The sequence below is a fragment of the Scophthalmus maximus genome, chromosome 7 (assembly GCF_022379125.1).
Source record: "Scophthalmus maximus strain ysfricsl-2021 chromosome 7, ASM2237912v1, whole genome shotgun sequence".
Lineage (NCBI taxonomy): Eukaryota > Metazoa > Chordata > Actinopteri > Pleuronectiformes > Scophthalmidae > Scophthalmus > Scophthalmus maximus.
The window spans coordinates 3,839,971-3,855,177 of NC_061521.1; the positions used below are offsets into that span (position 1 = coordinate 3,839,971).

A 15,207-nucleotide genomic window follows, 5' to 3' on the forward strand; every position below is an offset into this window, starting at 1 on the left:
AACACATTAACTCCCTCCCCCTCCCCCTTCTCCTCGTCCTCCACAGTTCGTATTGTCAGGAGTCGACAGTGGTGTGAGATGAGCCCTTGTTTGGACGATGAAGGTTGCGATCTCCTGGTCAACCAGTCGGGCTGGACCTGCACACAACCAGGAGGCCGAGTCAAGACCACCACGGTGAGAGCTGAACTGATCTTAACCCCTGTGTGTTTGTCTTGTGAGGTCATTGTGAAAAGCGGAAGGGGTGCAGATACATACTGTTGTATTTATAAGACTCATCATCCACTTGTTCACATCGCTCCCACAGACATAACAATATTAACACTGTATTTATTATAAATTGAAAACCAGTTAAGTTCATCTTTAACTTGTTAATTATGTGACTAGTCTCTTGGCAAATAAATTTCACCCAGTATACTACAAAATACTAACTCCTACTATGTTTGAGACAGATGAATAACAGCAGGGACAAATGTAAAATGATTTAATAGGCGCTGGGTTATTTAGACAATTTTTTTTTACAATTCATGCTAATTCTTTTTACATAATTACAATTTATTTTTTTTAACAGCCAAAGAGCACCAGTCAATACTGGAGCCACTTTTTCGAAACTCCTCATACAGTCTGCATCGCCAACATTCATCTGGACCAAACTATTAATTTCACCTCCAAAAATCACTCAAATCAACACAACACAACATGAGCTCGTTCCACCAGAAAACTGGCAACAATTCTCACTCGGAAAGCAAAACACTGTCAGTCACAACACACTGACTGAAAAAAAACACTAACAACAGGGAGCAACAGCTAAATGATGAACTTTAACCTTTGAAGTTTTAATGATTTTTTCACATAAATCAGTATTTTATTATGGAATGGAAAGAATAAGAAAAACAACTGACTGTACTAAAGTAAATGTAAGGTTGAAAGGTTGAAACTAAAAAAATCCTAACATTCCAACGACAACATGTATAGTATAATCACTCATACTGTACAGTACAGTGAGGGTTCTAGTCCTCACTCTCTCCTGCATGTCGAGGCAGATGTTCTGCTGGGGAGTAAAAGTTTTTCTCTCTCCGCGGTTGCTAATTGTGGGAACTGTTTAAAGGTCATTCATTACCTCACTATGTGAAGTGCTTTGAGAGAATGGATGTTGTGATTTGGCACAATACAAATAAAATTGAGTGGAAAATTTAATTGAATTGCATTTGGCCACAAGTTCTCATCAACATCAGCGGTGTTAGTCTTCCTCTCCTTTGTCCTCCACACATCCTCCCTCTCTCCCTGACACTCCAAACAAATTCCTTCCGAGGCTATGTTCAGAATGATTATTATTTCATTTTATTGTAATTATTCTGCATTATACGTTTCAACAGATGCAAAAGAGATGAATGAAATTTTCCATCATTCTGTTTTGAGTGTGTTTTTTAAAAAGTTTTGAAAAAACTGTGTGAGCAATTGAAAAAATGTGCTGCAAATATATAGTGTTTTGCAGTTGGTGGAGTATGACTGAGAAAAAGGTTTTGGAGAATGTGGTCATTGAATGTATTTTTGGTTGAAAGCAGTGAAAAATGATTCACAGTTTGGTTCACTGACTGTGTGAAGAGTTTTGGCCATGTGACTTCAGTTTGGACCAATGTATGTTAGCAAGCGAAAAAAAAACAAAACTAAAATGATAATGAAATATCACCAGTATATCACGACACCCCAGGTTCCCACAGAATGAAATCATACACAAGGATGGCAAACGTTAAATAACTTCCCTCTGTTCAATTTCAAGACAAGAGTTGTGACATGAGCTATTCATAACATAATAACAAGGATGCCAGTGGCATACGCAGCCTTTGTGTGTGTGTGTGTGTGTGTGTGTGTGTGTGTGTGTGTGTGTGTTTCCGCCGATTGAATGATTTCTATGCATGAGCAACAGGAGTCTCATTGTTCAGTCATTCAGTAGACATCATCATATCTACAGAACCCCATTTAGAATCTGATGGTATTTTCAAAACACAGTTTTTCATCATCTCTCAGTTCTCCATCCTCCTCTCTCCCTGACGAGGCTGATTGTCTGCGGCCCTCTTCAGCGGTGTCCACGGCTCAACACTGCAGATAGCGTCGGCTGAGATGGTCTCTGATTGTGTTTCTGCAGCGGCGTCTCTTTGTCCACATTTTTATTCAAAATGTGGTTGTGTCCACTCAGTAGCCTTTTCTGGAGCTTTCACATGGGTGGGCCATAGTAGTTTTGGGTGGGCCTTTTTAAAGAACAAGCTAATACTGTTTGCTGTACATCATCCTAAAACATTTAAATGCCCACAGAGCAAATCATTTTCCCACGCCGTTTGTATAATAAGAAGTGGAACGTGCAGGTATATGCATGACTGAAATCGTGCGGAAATTTAACATTAATAGGCTATCCAATCAACCATGTTTTTCTTTTTTGGCTGTGGATTATGAAAACCAATACATCCATTAATTTAAAACACCAACATTATTTAAGGAAATGACAACTTGTTCGCCTGATCTGGCTGAGAGAGAGAGAGAGAGAGAGAGAGAGAGAGAGACTGCTGGGCAAGATAGATTGACTTTTAATAAGGGAGAGAGCTGTAGTCCATAAGCCCATCTCAACACAAACAGTAATTTTCTTAGTTTAGATCATAAAAACGCACACAAAAAGAAAACCTCCAATTACAGGTGACGTATTCATCAACAATTCTGTTTTTCAACTTATGTTTTTATCTGACCTTTCGTATTGTTAGTAAAATCAATGCTGTTGATTTCTTTGGAACTTGGCACGGCGATCTTTCAGATGCGCAACTTTATCTTGCAGCTTTATTAAAATTCAGGGACAGGAGTCAGTCGCTCTCCAATCGACAGCATTGTAAATGCATTCAATCTGTCCTGTGACATGGTATTTCATGGTATTTTCTACTGGACTAAGTCAAGAAAACTGTAGTGGGCTGCAGAATAGAGCCGCAGGACTCATTCCTGCTCCAATGAGCATCTATTGGCGCTGATTGCAGTTCCTATATTTGACCACTAGGCAATATGATAAGTCTGCCAGTGACAGTGGGTTGCCGATATCCTGGAACCCAGACAAACTCTGGGAGCTCATTTCTTTTGCTCTGCCAGACTCGGTCCGGATCCCCTCCATTGGGAAGCGATTTGTCTCCAGCAGAAAACTTGCCGGTCCAATCACAAACGATTATCTGATAATGGGCGGGGTTTATACCGCGACGTGGAGGGGAAGCGACTTTTGCAAACAACCAAGGCTGCCGCTGATGAACGAGCATTTGACTGAAAGTGCCCAATATTTACAAATTCATCCCACAAAAACGGCAACACTCGTTCACAGACGTTGTGGAATCATCATCATCATCATCATCATCACAGACATCTCCTCTCTGCTCTAGTCGGTTTACATTTTTTTCGCGTCGCTCAACAGACGTCACATGATTCGTTGCTCTCACTGGTTGAGGGTCTGTCCAATTGCGGCCGGAGGCATTTTGCTCTGCGTCGAGACAAGTCATTTCCTCAGTCGGGAACTATGTTTTAAAGCTGGACAGCACAGTGAGCAGCTGCTCTCTGCCGTGAAATCCAGAGTCGGATGGTCGCCTCTCGGCCTCCCAAGGTCACACACGGACAAAGACGGACAAAGAAACGCCACAGCAACTTCCGGACGTCTAAAATGAGACACATGTTTGAGGACTTTCTTTCTTGTGTGACTTTTTCATCCTCCCCTGACTGAAAATTAAAATAATTTGTTGTCCCTGTATTTATATTCACTACTTTGAAAGCTTTTCCATTTTATTATCTTACAGCACAGAATCAAATTAGATCTCATGGGGGTTTGATCGTAGTAATATCTCCGTTTTCAATAAGATTAAAGGGACTGGTTGAAGGTTATGAGTTTGAGGAAACTATGATGGACTTATTATATATAATGTGCATTGATACATTGTGATACTATTGTAATCTAAACCCTAATACATAAAAAAATACCTTTATTTACAGTCTGCCTGCAATTGCCCATTAATTAATCCGCTAAAAGCGCTAACCTTTCTTAAAATGAATAATTTATTTTTATTTAACGAGGACATTAAGAACATTTAAAGCATAAATAACCCTAAAACAGGCCGAGCAGCATGATACCGTGAGTGGATGCTGATTTTGATCTTCTTCCTAAAACCTAGACCATGATCCCGACTCATGCTAAGGAATGATGAACGTCTCCCAGGGCTCTGACACGCAACAGCACTCTCGCCTTCTTTCGGTTGAAAGATAACTGCGCTCTGTTGCGTCAGTCGCCTCCGGCTCCCCGACAAAAGAATCTTGCTTTTTCTTTTTCTTTAAAGGAGCTTCACACAAACAAGCTCCTCGGCTAATGAAGGACAGCAGATCTGATTGCCTCGCTGCGAGGCAAATTAAATTACGGCGACGCAGCGCTGAGTGGGCGGACCGACACGATGCTCCTCTGTGTTTACACGAGGAGAAGGAGTCGGCGTTCATTAGAACTCAGAAAGCAAGATCAGAGGAACAAATGATGCTCAATTAGCGCCGAGGAGGATGTACACAAAGAGTAGAGGATGTACTGTATCTGGTGATAATGAGTGTTGGTTCAAAAAGACTCTCAGTGCTCCTCCGTGCAGTCTGATGTCTCCACAGACTTGTCCCCTTAAAATAAGCCACGAGAAGGCGAAGGAGGTACAGTATTGCTGCAGGCTCCTGTCATCTCAAGCCCGGCCTACTGCAGCTCCCTCCTAGCTGGTCTGCGGACATGTGCCATCCGTCCTCTGCAGCTCATCCAGAGTGCACTTATTGTGAGTCGCTTTGGACAAAAGCGTCAGCTAAATGAATGTATATGATCAATGATGTGATGTGATCACTGGAGCAGCTTTTTAACGGATGCACCTCTTGCGTATGGATCCTCTTTTGATGGGCCCCATGTAAGAACATGTGTCCTCCCCCTCAGGCTTGTTTCACTGTGCGATTCATGTTGACACCAGATGAACGTTGGCAGTCGTGAAAGAAATGTATGTGTGCAGACAAAAATCCCACAATGTGGATGCTGCTCAACTCAAACATATTCAGTGGTTCACTCTGTTTGAGGCAACCCCTTCACCAAGAAAATACTTTTAAATGCAAAACTCTATTTTGAGGGAAACATTCCTTTTATAATGATATGGTGAGGAACTCACCAAAGATATCAAACCACACAATTCAATATCCACTCGTTGCGACGCGAAAACTTTGTTGCTATGGTTACACACTGGCAGACCTTAGTTTGGTTCTACACAGGAAAAAGTTCACGCTGACTTCTGACACAACGTGATTTTTAACGTTTAACCAAAGCCATGATCCTTCCCCAACTGTGACCAAAGTGATTTTGTTGGACTCAAGAGTGCTGCACTTTGTACAACCACCTTCCACTCTGACCTCCTCCCTACAACTCCAGTGCTCCACATACATACAGCTCTTCATTTAGTCAGCCAAAAAATAACATTGCCGGATAACATAATCCAGCCAGCAATTATCATTTCCTAACCACCCTATTTACATAGTAAAGAATTAAGAAGGGCTGCAACGAAGCGTCAACGTAATCGATAATGTTCAGATGTTGTGCTCTGGATTGTGTATGGAAGTTGGTTTTTTTCAACAATCTGCATTATTACATAGTGAATAATATGTGTTCTCTTTTAAGCGAGTTAACCAAGTTAATTAATAGACTAAACTGAAAATAATCGTTCGATTAATCGTAAAAAAAATTGTTTGATTAATCTACGAATTGAAAAAATAATCGATAGATTAATCGATAAAAAAATAATCGTTAGCTGCAGGCCTAGAATTTAGTGATATATAAACAGAATTTCCAGGTTGATTTTAGGTCTTGTTTGTACATCGTCACTTTTCTGTCTTTCCAATAGATTCTCCTATATTCAGAGCACTTATGTTAAACTAAATATCTAACATAAGCTTGTACCTTGGCAAATTTGGCAAAATCTTAATTGTAATTCTAATATCTTGTTTTTGTTGTTGTATGGATGTTAATGTCTTACAATGAAATTACTCAACTACTACTTGATGGATTCCCATGATATTTGGTCCAGACATTCATGTTCCCCTCAGAATCAGTCTTATTACCTTTGGGGATGCTGTCCTGTTTCATAAAGCGCCTCCATCAGGTTCAAATATATCACTGTTGACCCTGACTATACAACCCCAACAATAAAGACTCAGTTGTGCTTGGAGGTTAGTGTCAGCTAGCAAATGTTGGAATGCAAACGTGTTAAACCAGGATGGTGAACATGGTCAACATTACAACTGCTCAACATCAGCATGTTAACATTTTCACTGTTCGGGTGTTTGTGTGCTGAAATTATTTAGCGTTCAGACTCTTAGTCTTGTTATTCAGTTAATAAGATTGAATAATTCATCTCCTTTTTGAAAAAACGTTCCTCCTAGTTTTTAATGCATTGCCATATGGTTCAAATATAAAAATATTTATTGAAATGTGATAATAAACTTTGTTTATTGGGCAGTTTTTTCTAGATCCAAGTTATAGACAGTAGCGACAATAATGAAGACAAATCAACAATAATAAGACAAAGGGAGGAAAAAAACATGTTTGGCCGCTTAGTTAAGTTTTTTTCATTACTGAGTAATGAATAATACATTTATCATTGCTTCATTGCTTAGTAATAAAAAAAAATGTTCACCTTAGTGTGATTACTTTAGTAATCTTTGACAAAGCTGACAGCCAAGTAACTAACACGTATTGTCATACATACATTCTATTGGCTGTCGAGTAATAATCAATGTACTTACCCTTTTAAAGAGCACTACTGAGTGACTGATTACAGTTAATGTAGCCATTCCAGGGATTGGCAGAGAGGTGTCCACACAAGTCTTGTTCTCGATGTCACTAAGAGAGAGCACTCGGTGAAGCTGAAGTCTCCGCACCTGAAAACTCGCTCACCTGCCTGCGCTGAGGTGGACTGTAATTTCTCTGGAGGGTTTGAAACGTCTGTAGGCTCTCGGATAAAAGTCAAAAAAAGGGCCCATGAGCTCTCTTTAATATTTTTATGAAGCCGCAGCTTTGCAATATTCATGAGGCAATTTCGGGCTTGTTTTTTTTTTTGTTTTTTTTGCTGTAGATGTGAAATAAATAGAAACAGAGCGCATTGTTTCCCATCACCAGCCACTATTCATCATAAAGCAATTATCCTGGAGAAAAGGACGATCTCCAATTTACTCCCAGCTGCAGTGTTTACCATAGAAACAGCAAATAACCCACGCAGTTTTGATAACCTAGGCCGTGTTTGCTGTGGTGGAGCTGTAATGCGATTTAAAACGATGTTTAACTAACAACAGGGTGAAGCTCATTTCTGTCATCTGATTGTTTCTTCTGCAGATTTCATTTCGTTTTCACATTTTCTTCTCCTTTAAGGGATCCTCTCTCTATAAACATGGTTGTCCTCCCCTCAGAGACTCTGATATCCGCTTCCTGTATCATCCTCCCTCTGTTAATCTGTTTAAAGTTTTGAGCTCATGTTGACGTTCTTTCATTATCTCCTACTGCTGATTGGTTTATTTTGATTCATTTTAAGCAGGGCTGCCTTGAATGCCAAGGTTGATTTTATTGTTGTTTGTTGTTCTTTTAACTCGGCCTTGTAAGGTGACCTTGAGGGTTTTGAGAGGCTCCAATAAATAAAATGTATTATTATTATTAATGTTGGGGTTTCAAACCTTCATTGAGAATTAGCTGCCAATATTTTAAACATCTTCAATTGATTTACCGGCAAAAACGCGATAATTAACGCTAGTTTGTAAACCGAACATTGTGCTTTGTTAGCATGCAGGTCGCACTGACATTGGCCAGTTTTCAAGTGATATGCTAAATTTGAAATTTTATAATATACCCGAGGTATACACGGGTATACCTCGGGTAATAGTTGGGAGTTTCAACGGAGGTGGACTTGCTTGTCAGCACGAAAAGTAAAGAGGTGAGCATGCAAGTGGAGAAAAGGTAAAAAAAAAAGGAAAACTCTATCTGAGACATTTGAGAGGTTGGCGGTTTGCAATGCCAGACAGTTTGTCATTTTCTATAAAGTGAAATGGATTGACGAAACAAAAATCAACTTCTATTAAAATGATGGGGAGAGGAAAGTGTGTAAACATAAAAAAAAGAACAAACACATCATAACACAAATAATAATGGATGGGCCATGAATGACTGCAAATTGTCATTTATTGATGATTTCAGTGCTGACAGACACTACGGACATTTACAAGAAAATTCAGTGCTCAGATTTAAACAAAGGCATCAAAAGTAATTTGATGACACTTCATCATTCAGCAGGTGACGTAGCAGCAGAGGTGAAGAAAGAAATTGTGAGCCGTCACTCTTATTGATGCTGCTTATTGACTGGTACTTTAATGGTTTTAGTTCTTATTTCCTTTTTAGTAGAAAAAAATTAAGAAAATGAGGTGAAACACTGCATCTCAATCCTAGCTCTAGGGACCCTCACCAGGGAAGAAACAAAATGTCTGTTGGTCAATGACTTCAGTCATTGGATTTTCCCAAAAAATATACGGGGATTTTATCTATCTGCCACATTATTGTACTACAATTTGGGCTCTATGTGTGAAATGGGCATAATTTCCCACATTTCTTAATCAATGTTAACATACTCATATAAATGCTGAGACTTGGCATTTGAATTATTATATGTCAATCATTTTATGATTGATAAATTGTGGTGCTGAAGCACAGAACCTGTTTAAGTGTCCAAATACTTCTGTTCTGTATACAATTGTTGGGCCTGCACAAAAAAAAATCTGTTACTGCTGTTGAAAAAGTGGAAACGTCCCCTGTGTGTGTAAAAAAAAAAATATTAGGGTCTCCAGCAGACTGTGCCACAAAGTTGGAAGAATGCTACCTTGTAAAATAAAAGTGAAAGGTGTAGCAGAGATAGTCTTTATTAGAACATAAGGGGCTAAAACCAAACCAGCCAGTGGACACTGGTGGTTGAGTTTTCTACCATTCAGTTAACCTCTGGTGGTTTTCTGTGCCCCCCCCTGTCATCTCTTTGTCTCAAAACACATGATTCTCTCCAAACTCTCTGTCATTGGGGGAAGGAAGCGATGCAGGACAGGTTCTGTAATTGATCCCATCGGCGCCATCAGGATTTAACGAGAGCCAATCAGAGAGCAGGTATAAACTGCGTGGCCGCTGCTGTGAAGCTGACAACAGGAGACGAGGAATGTCTGAAGATGACCACACTGACCACAGATTGAAGATTGAAGCTCAGACCAGTCATTGCCAGTCCTGCTGGAGCTCAGATCAACTGGTCTTAAGAATTCTCTTCATTAAGTCAAGACTAGTCAAGACTAGTCTTAAGTTTGGTTGGTGCAACAGACGTTAAAGGTGACATATAATGCTCATTTTCAGGTTCATACCTTTAACTTTGGCTGAAAAGGTTTGGATGCTCTATAATGTTGAGAAAAGGCATCAGTGTTCTCCTACTGCCCATTCCTGCAGTTCCTCTTTTCACCCTCTGTCTAAAACGCCTGGATTTATTTTAGCCCCCGCCTCCTGATTAACCTCAGTCTGCTCTGATTGGCTAGCTGGCCCAGTCTGTTGTGATTGGTCAAAATGTGTAGGAAATGTCACGCCCTTTCACCAGAAAAGTGGAGATTCTCATATTGCAGGCGGTTACCCCAAAAGAGTCCAACTGTGACAGAAATCTGAACCAGTTGTTCAGATCCTGGCTGTATGATTTAGCCAGCTCACACAAAAAACACAGAGTGGTCTTTTTTCACAGTTTGTGGGCCGACAGGCTCCACAGATACACACAATTATGTGCACAAACACTGAAAAAGTGATTTTTGCATTATATTTAGTCTTTTATGTCCATTCTAAAGACTGGTTGTAACTAAGACGGTCTTAGCAGTCAAGACCAGTCTCAGTAAAGACCAGTTGGTGCAACCGGCCCCCGGTGACATCCAGTGGTCTTAACATCTGGGCCTCTGTTTTAATAATATAAGCACATGGAGTGGGTGCATTTAGGGGGCGTCCAAATCCACTTTTGCCAGTTTAATGGTGGGTCGCGGTGCCAGGTGCATGTGGTTCAAAATAGTTGTACTTAGTCTCTTAATAAATCATGGGTGTGTGTTTGGTGTGCCATCTTCCATTCCCCTTAAAGGCCAGGTGCGCTTGCTGGTGGCTGGTTGATATATAATGGTGGATTTGTCAGGAAGTAACACTTTTTCTGCAGAGGAGTTGACTTTGCACACAAGCAGATCATCTGTGTGTGTAACAGAGTGTACGCTTGTTGTGCATCTGTCTATGTAGATATATATTACTATCTAGTAGCTAATGAGCCATAAAATAACAGCGAAATCCTGGGCCTCTGACTTCAGACCAGGTTTTTGTCGGTCAGACGCTTTCCACTGAATCAAGACAGCAATGCACCAGACCACGCCTTGTTTTAAAGCCAACACACGCAAGGTTGCTCAGATGGACTCAAGTGCATTTGCTATTTTAAAAAATCACAGCTGTCTTAAACTGGCAAAGACTCGTGTCCTACTCAAACCTGCGTTGCCCTGGGTTTACGGTGGTGCTGCTGATCTGTGAGGTTATTCTGTTCACAGATCTTAAAATCTGACATAAAGTTAAACTGGGACTAAAAATTCCAGGTGTGCAAAGCTTGTACATTTTAATATTCCCGTAAATTAGATTTTTTTTTTTTTTCATAAATTCTTTAACATTTCTTACAACATTTTCACTTTGTTATTTTGGGTTATTGAATACAGGTTAGGCTGATCGGTGGTGTAGTGGTTAGCACTGTCGCCTCACAGCAACCGACCAGGGCCTTTCTGTGTGGAATTTGCATGTTCTCCCCGTGTATGCGTGGGTTCTCTCCGGGTTCTCCGGCTTCTTCCCACAGTCCAAAGACATGCAGAATGGGGTCAGGTTCATTGGAGACTCTAAATTGACGGTAGGTGTGAATGTGAGAGTGAATGGTTGTCTGTCTCTGTATGTGGCCCTGCGATAGGCTGGCGACCTGTCCAGGGTGAACCCCGCCTCTCGCCCAATGTCAGCTGGGATTGGCTCCAGCCCCCCCGCGACCTTTAAGTGGATAAAGCGGTAGACGATGAATGAATGAATGAATGAATGAATTTACAGGCCGATGAAGTGGCAAAAAGGATGGGAATACTTTTCCGAAGCAACTGTATATCCCACTTCCTTCAGCCACCCTGCCCTTTTGCACATAGAGCAGCATGGATGGACTAAAACAGTGAGCGGAGAATGTCATGCAGTCTGTGCACCCATCATCCTCCAGGTTTCAGGTGCAGTCACTGGGTTCCACCATTTGAAATAAATCCAAAGGTCAGTGGCTCTCAAGTTTGGCTATACCTCATAATGCATACTCAGTCTCACCGTTTCAGACATCAGGTATGTTTAGACATTTTGAAATCACTGTGGTGTGCGATGACGACGGTGTTTTCCGGTGGAGGTGAAGAGGTAAAAACTGCAGAACACTGTTCATCTCTTCAAAAAAAGAAAAAAATCATTTCACAGGAGCCGAAACTGTTTTCATTTCATTTCCAACATTCGTACGTGATCATTACAGTCTGTGGAGCGAGGGTGTAATTTCGCCGTCACAGTGTAATCAGGCGTTGTGAGCAGAAAGCAGAACTCATTTGTGGCCCGCTGCAACGGCTCCACTGGGAGATTTCTTTTTTTTTTTCTTGTCTAATTTCACAACATAACTGTCCTTGAAAAAGAAAAAATGTCTGACTTTACCTGTCTGTATGTTTCTCTACGTCTGTGAGAGGTCCATTTATTTTCGGCTCACACCAGCAGGAGGAAAAACACAGGAGAGCAAATCACAAATTGCTCATTGAGGCAGGAATCCAACTCTCCCCGGAGAAGAAGGACAGCGATTTACATTCACCAGGAACGCGCACATGGTGCAGATTGCTATTTGGACTTTTTGTCTTTTCTTTTTAGAACAAGAGAGATTACAGCTGCAGCTTGTTTTCACCTTGTTTTTCTGCTCTGGCAGAAACTCTCGCGGGTCAGTGTGACTGAAGCCTCCCTGTAAACATTCAGAAATAGTTTGAAGGAAAGAGGTGATGGAACGGTCACGTTACGTCGCCTGTCAGTCAGCAGCAGGGTTGGGTACTGAAGCCTGTCTGCGCTCAGCCAAAGAGTTTTTTGGGGGGCTCTGTAACAAGTTCAGTTGTGCAACCAGATCTGTGATTGGTGGAAAATAACTTGTAAAAGTCAGTGGGCTCCAGCTATTTCAGTCACATCAGATATTTCATGTGATAGATATATATTTAATCTCCTGCTTAGCTCATTTTCACATTGGATTCACAGGTTGTCAAGATTAATTAAGACTGACATTCAAAACCTGTCCTACTTACACATGTTGAAAGCTAAGGATTATTAAGACCCAGTAAGGGATTCAATACTCAAATCAGATTTAACATAGTTCTACCAGTTTTTTTCTTTTCATTTATTGACAGGCATGCCATTTTGTTCAGACATTCATGATCTCAAGGAGATAAATGCTGACTTGGGTCATCATGCTGCCTCCAGAGGTACATTTTTCCATCCCTTCATCCATCCCCCCATCCATTACCTATACCGCTGGATTTATGCTCGATGCATCTGTCATTGCGCGTGTCAACTGTGATGTCACCACAGGGCCAGACTATTTTACGCTCTCGCTTCAGACGTGCCTGACAGAGTGCAGTCTTCTCCTAAACAAAAGGAGAAAAAACAACAACTATCTACACTGCTTGAATTGCCACAAGAAGGAGAAGGAGGAGTTACGCGCCATGGCAACGGCGGCAAAGCCGGTGTTGCGGCCGTTCGGCGAGGAAGAAATGTTGTTTTTTAAAGCTTGCTTTCAGAAAACGGACGCAAAAGAAGGAGGTGGTCTGTTGGTCCCTTGAAAGCATCGTCACCAAGGCTATCTGGCAGGCGCTGTACGGTTGTGTCCCTGCCCAAAGGAGCCGAAGGGGCGAACATTGCACAAGAGTTTAGGAGAATGTGGAACTTCGATGGGAAACGTGTTGCGATGAGAGTCCTACCACATGCAGGAAGTGACTGCTTCAATTCCAAAGGTCCATCTCACCAATGCTTGGGCGCCAAGTTACAAAAAATGGGAGGTGCGCGACCTCGCGAAGCAAACGCGGCGCTGGGCGTCGTCAATTTGAAGTCAACACCACCCACCGTGTACACCGAAAGGTGCGTCAAGCATAAATCCAGCCTCTTCCTCATGGAGGTATGTCTGTGACCGAGAACACTATAAGGATGAGGAGCTTGCTCATGCGCATTGTCACACCTCCTGGATTGCCAAAGATGGCGGGCAACATCATAACATCTCACATATTTTGTTTGATTTTACACTTTTAAAGCTTTTAAAGGGTTAGGGTTGAGGTCAGGTTTAGGGTTCGTTGTTGTACACTAAATTTAACATCCAACGACAACTACAATAAAAACAATTCACGATATCTGTCTGTAATTATTTCGCTTCTCCGCCACATTTTCCTCTCTGCCACTGTCAGAGGAGCAGAAGGTGCCGATAATGCGCCTGTTACGCTGGTAACATTATTAGAGAATGGTTCATAAAGATAGTCTTCCTGATTGATTCCACTGTAAGCTTCATAAGAAAACAAAAAGAAAAACACATTTTGAGGAAATTCCTACCAGGGGCTAGAAAACATGAGAGAAAAATAACAGAAAATATTTGTTGAAGCCGCTCCATGATGAGTTAAGTTATATTAGTCGTTGACAGCCCCTGTTTGTTCTTCGAGACATGATGATAAGGCGCTGTAAGCTGCAACTACTGTATGTTAAGTATTCCCCAGGTGATCAGAGGTAGAAAGAGTAAGTTGTGGTCTAAACTTTTTTTTCAGACCCGATCACCTGGATGCTCAGGAAAAAAAAGAGACGGAAGACCAAAAGGCGTACAGTACATGTCGTGTCCTCTCAACTGCAACTGCAACCAGAGCACAGATTACATGTTGTCGTGTGGTTATTGTTTGGTTTATTCACAGCGGGGAGGAGCTGAGCTCCGTGTAACACAGCAGCAGTGAAAGCGTCGCCTGTCGCCTCCCCGTTCCCACGAAGACATTTCATATGTACACTGACTGCGGGAGTTCAAGGAACACTTCTGCGATGTGACAACCACACCTTCACCTCCGCGTTTAATCGCCTGCGAGCGGCGCGTTTAGGGTACGGTCGGAACGTTGATGCCGCGTCGGGAGTGATGCATCGCCTCGCGGTGCAATCCAGCTCGTCCTTGTCTGACTCCTCCGGCTCTTTTAGGATTCCGGCTGCAGTCAAACAGGATGGGACATGAATAATTCAGAGGTGCGCGGCTCAGAGGTGCCGCCACGACTGCTGTCTTCTTCTTCTTCTTCTTCTTCTTCTTCTTCTCCTCCATGTGAGTCTTCACCTGGAAGCAATTACAGAGAGCTCTGCCTCCGCCGAGGGGACAGAAATGAAGTGTCCTCTCTCGTCCCCAGAGTTTGGCGTTTTTAATCAGAGTCACCGAGCCTCCAGGAGGACGTGTCAACACGCTGCGAGAGGCAGACTCTACATGCTGGGCGCAGCCACTGTCTCGTGAAGGTGCGGCATAGTTTAGCATCTAAAGCACCAAAGTGTGTGTGTGTGTGTGTCCATTGTGGTCCACAAAATAAAGACACACTGTAGTTTATTTTGACTGAATCTTTTGACGGAATAACTCTGGCAAAGGACTAATGTGGATTAGTCCTTTGTCCTCAACATATGCGGAAAACCACAGCGGTCAGCTCTTTGAGGAAAAATGTCTGAGCCTCATTTTAAAAAATGAAACAATATGCTTTACGAGATTAATTCTTCAGCAGGAGGCAGTGAGGATGAGGTGGTCGAATGGACGACGCGCGCGTTTTAAGCTTCGTCTTCTTCAACCCAGGGAAGATGGTTGGAAAAGGGGCTGTGAAGCTCTTTTGTACTCTAACGATGTTTCTCTGAGTGTTATGATTTCTGTGGAGTCGATAATTCAGCGGCTCATTTGCTCTGCCTGTTCCCCTCTCCCGCTGTGTCTCCAACGCGCAGAGACGCGCCGCTGTACGAGAATCCCCATCCCGGCAGGCGGCTCGGGGCTCAGTGGGAGCTCCAGTTCAGCTGCTTTAATTGGCCGAAGGACTGCGTGG

General features: G+C 42.1%; 1 protein-coding gene across 1 annotated transcript in view; it reads left to right on the top strand.

Annotated features, from left to right (window-relative positions):
* The window catches only part of LOC118315900 (chemokine-like protein TAFA-5), a 59,465-nt gene that overhangs the window by 38,556 nt on the left and 5,702 nt on the right, over positions 1-15,207 (top strand). Inside the window, exon 3 of the mRNA XM_035643570.2 lies at positions 47-174. Coding sequence (XP_035499463.1) covers positions 47-174 — 128 coding nt within the window. The remainder of the gene's footprint in view (positions 1-46; positions 175-15,207) is intronic.